This window comes from Haplochromis burtoni, unplaced genomic scaffold, assembly GCF_018398535.1.
Source record: "Haplochromis burtoni strain Fernald_Lab_line unplaced genomic scaffold, NCSU_Asbu1 Contig_1073, whole genome shotgun sequence".
In the NCBI taxonomy this organism is placed as follows: domain Eukaryota; kingdom Metazoa; phylum Chordata; class Actinopteri; order Cichliformes; family Cichlidae; genus Haplochromis; species Haplochromis burtoni.
In genome coordinates this window covers 29,635-40,365 of record NW_024583434.1, presented here as the reverse complement: position 1 = coordinate 40,365, position 10,731 = coordinate 29,635, and the positions used below count along the sequence as shown (strand labels likewise).

The window sequence follows — 10,731 nt, the reverse complement described above, 5'->3', positions numbered from 1 at the left end:
AAGTCTCTGAAGGAAGTCACATCAGAGTGACGAGGCTGGACAGCAGGAAGATCAGAAAGTGCGTCATCATTAAAGAGCAGAACAGGTTCAGTTCTTGAATGATCTCCACAGAACAAAACAAACATATTTACAGTGAGAGACAAAGAATAGCAGAAACAGACATGACTGTAATCAGAGTAGAGGCGAGTAACTGAGTACATTTCCACTTGGTTGAGGTGATTTATTTTTTTATGTTTGTGTTAATCGACTGAAGCTCACAGACTTCAGTCAACCTGTCAGATTACCTAAAAGACTGAAAGGCGTAATTTTAAACACTTACTGTTGTTCTGAAGGATCTCTGACACCTTCAAACACTCTTCTGATGATCAGGATGGAAAAAAATCCACACAAAGATTTCTTCTAAAAGTGTCTGAGGTCACCTTGTTAAAGTGTTCTATATACCAAACAGCCTAATGTGAATGTTTGACAGTTATATTTCAATAACAGACAAAAACAAAAAGATATTTAAAGATGGTACAACATGTGATGGAACAGCCAAAGAGAGAGGAGGTGGAACCAAGAGGAACCACTAAATTTTCACTTCCTTTCTCTGTGCTGGCAGTGAGTCAACATAAATTTAAAAAAGAAACTGTGGTCATCAAACAAACACTTTAGATGGAATAAGTTGGATGTGTTGGACAGATTGTGGTGGAGGAATCTGAAGTACCCACAGGAACATGCAGGCACTGAAAGGTGGTGGATTCAAACACAGGATCTTCTTGATTTGAAAAGTGTTCTGCCAGCAATGATAATAATAAAAACATAAATAATAATTATTTCCTTCCTTTGCCTTTGAATATAACTGTTGTGGAGGCTCTTATTATTAACAGTCTGTCATCTATATTTTATTTATTGATTTTTATTTATGTATATATTTTATTTATACATTTATTTATATTCTTGCATTATTTTTTGTCATTATTCTCATGATTGGTTATATTTTTAAGGATCATGACATATGAAAACAGAGATAACTACTTTTGGTTTGAAGACTGTAATCTCTAAATTTACTTCAATGCTCACTATTAGATTCGTCTGTGTTCCAGTCGTAACCTTACCAGTGTGACAACACTGCCACCATGAGGTCAAATTGAAACATTGTACTGAATCATTAACTTAAATATTCTCATAAATACAGTAGAAAAGAAAAACAAATTATATATTATATTAGGAACAATGGAAATCTGAAAAAGAAATTAAAACCTTAAAGTGATTTCCTTTAAGAACCCACCGGGGATGTAAGAGAACGGTAAGTGTTGGTTTTTCAGCTGATACACATGCTGTCATTTGTGACCTATATCATTACATTTCTATCAAACACATCTTATACACTACCCATAATCTACATTTAGATATGTCCTTGATCAAACACAACTGATTTAAATGGTTAATTAGCTCCTCAACATGTCATGAAGTTCTCCAGAGGCCTGGTAACGAACTAATCATGTGATTCAGGTGTGTTGACCTAAGGTGAGATCTAAAACCTACAGGACACCGGCCCTCGGGGCCTGGAATTGCCCACACCTGGCCTAAGGGAATGTATGTTCCATATAATGTAAACAGAATTGGTCCTAGCACTGAACCCTGTGGAACTCCATAATTGACCTTAGTGTGTGAAGAGGACTCTCCATTTACATGTACAAATTGGAGTCTATTAGATAGATATGATACAAACCACTGCAGCGCAGTATGTGAAACTGGAGGAAGTAATTATTGAAGTTAACTCAGAAAGATCGATTGGAGAAAAAGAGTCTAAATGAATATCAGTGGTACTAAAAGTAGCTGTAGAAAATGTTACATCTGTGAGATGTAGCAGAGAAAACAGAAAACCACCAGACTGTGGAGAACACAGATGTCATGGATTTGGTTGAGTTACGCACTGATGAGCAGAGAGAGGAGGAAACTTGTCCTACACAGAGACATGTGTGCTGGGCTAGAGTGCTGGTAATCTTGTAACATCACCAGTGATACTGACAGTACATTTACAGCACTTAACTGAAATTGTCCTCACTTTATAACACAATCAGATCTTTCTTTGTTTTGCAGTTTTCTTCTTCGGCTCCATTGTAGTTTAGATTAGACAATGTGTGTCCCTTGCAATTTATTGTAAAGCTTACTTACTACTTACTTTATGATCTTATTTTATTGTAAATAAAGTTACTCAGCAGCATATAGGTTATTCCAAACATCAAGCAACATTAAAATAATTCACACATATAAATAAATAAATAATTATAATCCAATAATATTGTTGATATGATTCAGAAGAATGCATGAAATTTACATTATAGATGATAAAACATTTTTATTAATACTCAAGTAAGATTCTAACTTTTATTGTAGCAGCTTTTCATATCATAGATGTCTATGATCCCATTTACCTATAATCAGCACCAATTTTCTACACTTTCTCCTGTTGACCCTCTTTGTTCTTTGTGGTCTCCTTGAAAAAAACCGTGATTCCACACCAACCAGGAAGTTTTGTGATAAAGAAACAACAGGTTTTCATAGATAATCATTACAGTGTACTTACAGAGGAGCCACAGCAGAGAGAGGTTCTTCAATCTCCTCTCGATGTCAGATCGACAATTTGACCAGTTCAGTCACTTAGGTCAAAACCTCCTCCTCTTCCCCTGTGACAGGATGGTTTTTGGGGAAAGCAATGGTTTCTCTAATTAAATGCAACAAAGAAGAGAGAAAAAGTTTTCAAATGGTCAAAGTGAACAACACTTACTATAAAGCATCAAAATTAGCTGACATAACGGGGAACATGGGTACCTCTGTGAGGCGCTCACTGAATGTTAAAACAAACATTGTGAGTGGCTGAAGTCAGTCAGGAAGCCACAGGCAATAATAAATACACTTAAATGACAACATGTCAATACCTGTGTGATGCCTTCACTGACAGCATGTCGTTAAGATTTTTCCTCAAACGTTTCGTATTGAACCTAAATCACAATTAGTGATTTTGTTTAACGTAACTTGTTATCTTCCGATCGTTGATCGTGTAACATATTCGTAGAAACAGTTCGCATCATCCTGTAGCCGATAGGGCAGAAAAACTTCCTGTGGGTTTACCTGTCACTGACTTCCTGACATCGCAGGTGCTTCTTCTTCTCTCGCCCCCTCTCCCCACCCTCTGCTAATTAAATCATGAAACTGATCAGTGATCAGCTGATCGGCTTTTCTGTCGTTTGTTTATCGCCCACTTTGCTCCACAAAGAGGAAACCAGCGGTAACTGTGCAGGGGAGGGTCTAGCAAAGTAGAGTAGAGTAGAGTATGTGGCACTCATAGGAATCTTTGTATGCAGAAAGAGGAATGTCATATAAGGCATGAAACATCCTCTTTTTACCCATCAGCCTTCAAAGGCCTGTTGAGATTTTATGACCAGCCGTTGCTTTAACATAAACCATACTTATCACAGATAGAATGGATTCCCATTAAGCAGAAAGTGCAGCAGATTTGAGTGCAGCCACTTTGTGTTTATCATATTCAGTGTGCTGTTTATTTTAAGTGCGGGTCAATTTGAGCAAATATGTTGAAACATGTTTTGTCCCAGTCTCTGCGTGTGTTGGTAACTGAACTTTGATCAGCAGTTTTGTTTGTTTTTTTAGATACATTTGAACTTGCTATAACTGGGGAAATAATATTAATGTTTTAATGATCCTGCAGCACATTTCACCCTTAAAACATCCCAAAATTATTCTTATATCATCTGTCCTAGATCTCAACTAACCCAAACTGGATGCTGTAAAATGAGTGAAAGGAAGCACAACAATGTAGCAAACATGGTAAATCTCGCAAAAGAGAGGTGATACAGAGGCTGAGGCATTGACCTGGATCTGTTTCCTAATATGGTTTAGGTAAAGATTGTAATCATCCTCTGCCTTTACCAAAGTTTGGGGACACTCTGATAGGGCTTCAATCTGGGACTCTCCATCAATTGTTCTTAGAATTGAAGAACCTTCTCGGATGAGAGGTGAAATGTGTCCAAGAAACTTAAAGAAATTCTGACGCTTTTCTTTCCAAGTTCCTTAGATTAGCTGGGCATGAAGTTGTGCTGAAACATAAGTAAAAAAAAGAAGAAAATACATTAATGTATGCCAATCTAATTACACATTATAGAAACTATATAAAACAGTTGATACGTGGTCATACCATGTAAGACCAAAACATAAGTGATATAGCTCATTTTGTGGCATAACACACATTAACAAAAATAGGAACAAAGCTAACGCAGTCTAAAACTGATTACTAATCAAACACTGATTTTCATTTTTAATGAGAATACCAACTGTGAGTGGTCATCTTTACCATGCTTATGCTTTACTACTAGAAATTTACACTAAACCCCAAAACCAAACACATAAAGTATAAACTAGGCACCTATCTATCCTCAATAGTCCTAGATTCATCTTTTTTTTTTCAAGGATGTAGCTCAGTTGCACTACACCTGCAGAGTAAAGATGGAGTCCAACAACTTTTTTTGATTTTTCTTGCAAAGTGTGACAGCATTACAAGTTGACCATCACCTCAAGGAGCAAAGTGGGCTGGCACATGCACAGACAGACCCCAGGTGGTGCTCAAGCACACACCCTGTTGGCCTCTAATTCCATGAGTCACCTTTTCTGTGAGCCTGTTTTTATCATTTTTTATTTCATAACATCACATGTTGATTTTAGAGTGGTTCATGGCATCATTTTTCTAATGAAAAGCATGTAATACCTGGCCATTACATTGTTATAATTCTGCTACACCTTACAAACCCTTTTCCTATTCTTGCTGTCACAGTGAGCTGCCATTAGAGCAGCATCTCAAATATGAGTAATTTGGACTTTCCATTTAGTGTTTCTTTGGGCTCAGTGCCTTCATTGGGTTTTATTTATTGTTTGTTAACTTTCCTGAACTTTGGAATACATTTCATCCCGTTCAGTGTGTTTTATTTGTCTCTCTGGATTGTGTAATCATGAACCCAGCTTTTTCACGTAACCCATCATTTATTGCGCATTTGGATCCTCTGATCTGAACCCAGACAGTCACAGCTTTTTCAGCTGAGCTATTTCAGCAATAAGGAGATTCAGCAGCAACTGTGAAACAGCACAGACATCATCATGAGGAGTGTGTTTGTTTTCTTGCTTTTGATAACTGTGGCCAGTGCTAAAGTCTTTGAGCGCTGTGACTGGGCCCGTAAGCTGAAGGCAAACGGGATGGATGGCTATGGTGGTGTCAGCCTGGCTAACTGTGAGTACAGGCTTTTACTTAAACAATCTAAGGTGATCAACCCTGGATGGTCACCAAAATAAGCAGTTCACCATTGAAGTGACTGGGATAAGAGTCAGGAGTAGGTTCATCTCTACCCATTTATATGGATATTTGGCACAAGTAACTGGAGATTATATATCAGAACAAAGCTAACGTAGCTTTTTCCCTTAGTGGTTCTCTGGCATCAGTAAGAGTTCGATGAACTATCAATTAATGTCATGTATGGTGCTGATTGTCATGAAGTCAGGTTGAAAGAAAATATAACAGTAACAATTTCTGAGTTTTTGGTAAGACCCTGAAGAGAAATGTCTCTGTTTTGCAATCCAAGTTTGTTTATTTATTAAATGATCAGAGCAAAAAGTTGTACATGGTTTCATGAGCAAAAGTGATTGAATGTGAGATAGAAACATAGAGCATAAAGTCATCTTTCTGATCAGCTTCATCAATTCTTAAATACTTCTTACAAATCTTTCCTCCACTAACCATCATGCTGCCACTTTTTATTCCACTGCTTTTTAGAGTTAACGTCGGCGTTATAGATGTATCTCACAGCTCAGGTAGAGCCAAGACAGAGGAAGGTTTCTTTATTACAAAATATTCCACTCTAAAAAATTACATACTCTGATTGTCTGTGATTAGGGTTAATCACAGATGAACCTAAGAAATCAGAGGGTTAAAATATGACGAGAAGGGACTGTAATAAAGTGTCAGCATGTGAGAAGTAGTTAGTTGAGGATGTGCAAAGGACTCTTGTCCTTTATCTTTCAGGCATTGCATTTCCATCTCTTCTGTTCTGTCTGCAGGGGTTTGCCTGACCAAACATGAGTCAAACTATAACACAAAGGCAACAAATCGTAACACTGATGGATCCACTGACTTCGGCATCTTTCAGATAAATAGCCGCTGGTGGTGCAATGACCGCCGCATTCATTCAGCAAATGGATGCAACATTGACTGCAACGGTCAGTGATGATCTGAGGTTATGTTCAGCAGTAAATCATCTTCAGTGGCTTAATACATTTCTTGATTTATTCTAAAACTGATTTATTTACTTTCTTTTCTCAATCTGTAATATTGATTTTGTGTATATATATAAGTGTTTTTGATAAAAAACACTTTGACTCACTTTTCCCAGATGTTGTCCTTATTATTCCACAGTGTTAACTTTTTTCTTTCCCCCTTTGGCCACAGTGCTTTTGACAGATGATGTCACCTCTGCGATCAATTGTGCCAAACGTATCGTTAGGGAACAAGGCATCACAGCCTGGTAAGAACAGATCATTATGTGATTGGGATGCACTGATAGTTCTGTGTTCATTGGACTGACCTTTGAATCTGGTTTTAGGGTTGCCTGGCGCGCTCGCTGTCAGGGCCAGGATCTCAGGCCCTATTTGTCCGGATGTGGTCTTTAATCAACACATAAACAGAAGGGTGTCATCGACATAGTAAATTTTCTCCATCCTTCTCTGTTTCTACTTTGAAAGGAAAACATATTGGGTGACCCAAATGATTAAAATCAGTTAAAATCTCTACTCTTTCAGTGTTTTTCATTCCTCATTTAAAAAATTAAGAAAATGTGGTCTCATGTGCTCTAAATAAATCAGTAAATATGGAATGCTTTGTGTCCTTGATTAGACCTTTTCTTAAGTAAAAACAGACAAGAAACTCTATTTCAGCCCAAACAACGTGTTTTGTTTGTTCAGATGTATTTTTTTTTTTACTGTAAATTCACCATTGCTTGTATTTCTATTCTTACCTAACCCTTCCCTTGTGTGTATTTGGGTCCTCTTATCTAGTTAGAACTTCTCCAAACTTTGGGGATCTTTCTCAGCTGGATCGATATGCTTTGTTTGTACAGCTCTATTTTTTAACCATAAGGTCAATACTGCTTGCTTTTCCACTTTGATGCAAAAGCAAGCCTGGGCAGCAGCTGAGCATTTTTGCCAATAAAAAGGGAAAGCAGCAGCAGCTTTAGAGACATTTGGACAAGCAAAAATACCATCATGAGGAGCCTGTTGGTTTTTGCTCTTCCTGGCTGCAGCCAATGGCAAAATCTTCGAGTGCTGTGAATGGGCCTGCACACTCAGGGCTAATGGGATAGATGGCTACTATGGAGTCAGCCTTGCCGAATGTGAGTACTATACTGTCAGCTTAAGAAAATACAAGATAAGATTCAACTTCTACTACGCTACCAGTGAAATGTTACTGTAAGGTTACTGTTATCCATGTAACGACAACGCATATCTTCAGACATATTGATCTGTGTTTTAACTAGGGAAACCCTGTTAAGTCTGGGATTCTGACTAAGCATTAATATGTGATTGGATTTGTTTCAGTGCCTGAGCTTTAGCTTTTTGGTTGGATATAAATCCATCTCTTCTGCTCTGTCTGCAGGGGTTTGACTCATCCAATGGGAGTCAAACTATAACACCATGGCCAAAAACACCAACAATGACAGATCAACTGACTTTGGGATCTTTCAAATTAACAGCTACTTGTGGTGCAATGACTAAATCATCAACTTGCAAAATGGTTGCAACATTAACTGTAGTGGTCAGTAATGCGCCTCAATAGGTTTTTCTCTCAGGGCATCTTGTGGCCTGAGTCCCTGTGAGGTTTAAATCATCATAGGTTCTAATGCTTGCCTTTTAATTTGGGGAAAAGCAAAATTTAATATAGGGGTGAAAACAATAGTTTGGAATGTGTGCCATAACCGTCTTTGGATTAGGAGAACTTCAGAAATTTAATGAAACAAATATTACATTTTCTGCTTGCCTAGAGTAAAAAGGTGCGAGTTTGCTTTTAACATTTTAAGGTGAGGCAGCTGCATATTATTCACTAATTATCGAAGACTACTCTTAAAACATTATGTGCTACATTTGGGATAGAAATGTGACCGTATTCTGTTGGCCCTCTAGTCTTACAACCACTTCTGGTTTGTGCTCAGTTTTATTTGTTTTGAAATTTACAGCTTTGCCCAAATTACTTTAAATTGCAGTCACAAGAACAGTAACAACAATTAAATTAAAATGAGAAGAATGTACTATTCAGAAAAACTTACATTCAAGCACGTTCGGCATTAGTGGCAAGTTGCAGATTCATTTGTTGGTTAGGTAGAGAATATAAATTAAGCAATAAAAAGACATATATAAGTCTGGTTTCCATTTCTCATAGCATATCAGTGCAGCATTCACTTTACTGCAAGAAAATGAATCTTGTCTTATTATGACACATGTTGACTAAAATGTTAACTGTAATCATCGTGGTCTAAACACACATTAGGTCTCAACACACACACACACACACACAGAGCAGCAAGCACATAAACAGAGAGGTGTGTGTGTGTGGGGGGGGGGACATGGTGGAGATACACCGTGGAGACGCAGACTGAAGGACCATGACATCATCAGTTACGATCCCAACCTTAACCTGTGGAATTAAAATATGTGATTTTGTTGTATTAGATTGTTCTCCCAAGTCTAACAATAAGAGAAAAAGAAAATGATCACAACGATTATTATGACTGGCACAGTTAAAAAAGGGTTCTCAAATGGGTAGGATGGCCAGTGATGACTTCACAGTTTGTGTCATGCAGAAAATTTTATCAGTAGGCTCTTAAAAGGATATCATTGTACAGTAAAAATATAGATGGACAGCCTACGGGTCTAAAAAATAAATTCATACTAAACACCTCAAACCTGCATGCTTTCTGAAGGATAACAGGTCACGGGTTGTCTGAGTGCAAAAAATAAAATAAAATAAATAAATACCAATTTGAGAAAACCATAGTACTGCTAAACTGATCTATAACCTCAATAAATATTTTCTCAATTGGCTTATTGGTCTGTGCTGGTTTCGTAATTTGGTAAGCTATGGTCTTCTGATGTCTGTGAAGGTTCTCAGTCATCCAGGTCATCGTAGTCAAAGGAGCTTGCAAAGAAAAGCGTCTGGACTTCTTCTTCTTTCAAGCAACTTAAAGAAGTCCAGACGCTTTTCTTTGCAAGCTCCTTTGACTATGGTCTTCTGATGTAAAGTAAATAATACAGCTTTGAATGCTTTGCAAAAAACTAAACTTTGCAAATCTTTAGAGTCCATCCAATCAATCTGCTTTGTTTACCTGTCTGGGTTTGGTAACCATGAACCCATCATTGTGTGTTAGTGTTTTTTTTTACATAACTCTGTTCTGGTCCTCTTATCTGAACATAGGCAGTTAAAAAGTAGGAAATTCAGCAACAGCTCTGGAAAAATTCAAACCAGCAGAGACATCATCATGAAGAGTCTATTGTTATGGCTCCTGGTTAGCTGTAGCCAAGTTGAAGGATAGTGGAATGGACGGCTACTGTGGTGTCAGCCTGTCAGACTGCCTGGTCTTGAGCTTAATGACTTCATACCCACTAAGATGATGTGTTTGGGGTTAGGAGAATTTCTAGTTTCACTTTACATAAAACTTACCTGTATATTTTTGTGTTGGAAATAAAAATGTTCTAATAATAACACATATTAGACATGCAGGAATATTGCTTTCTGGGTTAACCTTCCTCTCGTGTTAGGGTCGGCACCGACCCATTTTAAATTTCAAATGCATAAAAAATCACATACATTTGTTTATTGTATCAAGGCTTTTTGACTTTGTCAGGAACCTCTATTTCTACAAAATAAAACAAAAAAAAAATATTTTCACTAAATTATAAAATGCCCTAGTTGAAATTATGACCTTTGTGTTGTTAGGGTCGGTTTCGACCCAGTTATAATATTATGAGTATAAAGCAATAATTAGAGTCAAAACTGAAATCATAAGTGCACTGTCAGCTGACAGCTGACAGCAGCTCCTCTCCTAATCATATGAGCTTCATGGGATTCTTATTTTGCGTGTTTTTGCAGTATACCTGCACAAAAACAAAACAAAACAAAACAAAGACAGGCATGTCAAGACATTTGAGGTGAATTCACTCATTTGAGTGGCCATTTGACTTCCAGAGTGCACATTTACAATTTGCAGCATACAAAAATGAGAAGAAGATTTACAGTGAGCCAAGTTCTGGATCATATTTTTGGTGAAAATGAAGGAGAGGACACAGAGCAGGGATTCAGATGGGCAGGTTTCTGAGGGGCAAGACAATGTGGACTATCATCCAGAAGACAGAGACACATCTGATCAGAGGTGGAGGTCGCTGGTGCTGAAGCTACTGAAAGATTCAAGTCCAAAAATGGTACAATCTTTTGGAGCTCAGTACCTCATTATGTTCACGACAGGCCAGCTGCTGCAAATGTCATCAAAATGAACCCTCGAATCACAAGGTTTGTTCTGACCAAAGTCAGTGACATCAAGAGATGTTTTGAGCTATTTATGCCATTGTCACTAAAAACGATCATTATTACTAAGATGAACCTTGAATGAAAAAAAAGTCCATGGCGACATGTGGAAAGAT

The 10,731-nt window shown here is 37.6% G+C and overlaps 1 protein-coding gene, 1 long non-coding RNA gene and 1 pseudogene across 2 annotated transcripts in view; 2 read left to right on the top strand and 1 right to left on the bottom strand.

Moving 5' to 3' along the window:
- LOC102310763 overlaps positions 1-3,553 on the bottom strand; it is an 8,436-nt gene extending 4,883 nt beyond the window's left edge. The window contains exons 1-2 of the long non-coding RNA XR_317787.2: positions 2,925-3,553; positions 2,573-2,710 (exon numbers count right to left, since the gene is read on the bottom strand). This is a non-coding gene — a long non-coding RNA (uncharacterized LOC102310763). The remainder of the gene's footprint in view (positions 1-2,572; positions 2,711-2,924) is intronic.
- A 1,412-nt stretch (positions 3,554-4,965) lies between these two features.
- Positions 4,966-6,834, top strand: LOC102310455 (lysozyme C). Its single transcript, XM_005951701.2, has 4 exons — positions 4,966-5,281; positions 6,106-6,264; positions 6,494-6,569; positions 6,648-6,834. The coding sequence occupies exons 1-4, from the start codon at positions 5,152-5,154 to the stop codon at positions 6,712-6,714; spliced, it is 432 nt and encodes a 143-aa protein (XP_005951763.1). The 5' UTR covers positions 4,966-5,151; the 3' UTR covers positions 6,715-6,834.
- Positions 6,835-7,143: 309 nt separating this feature from the next.
- LOC121813040 lies at positions 7,144-9,205 on the top strand (annotated as a pseudogene).
- The last annotated feature ends 1,526 nt before the right edge of the window (positions 9,206-10,731 follow it).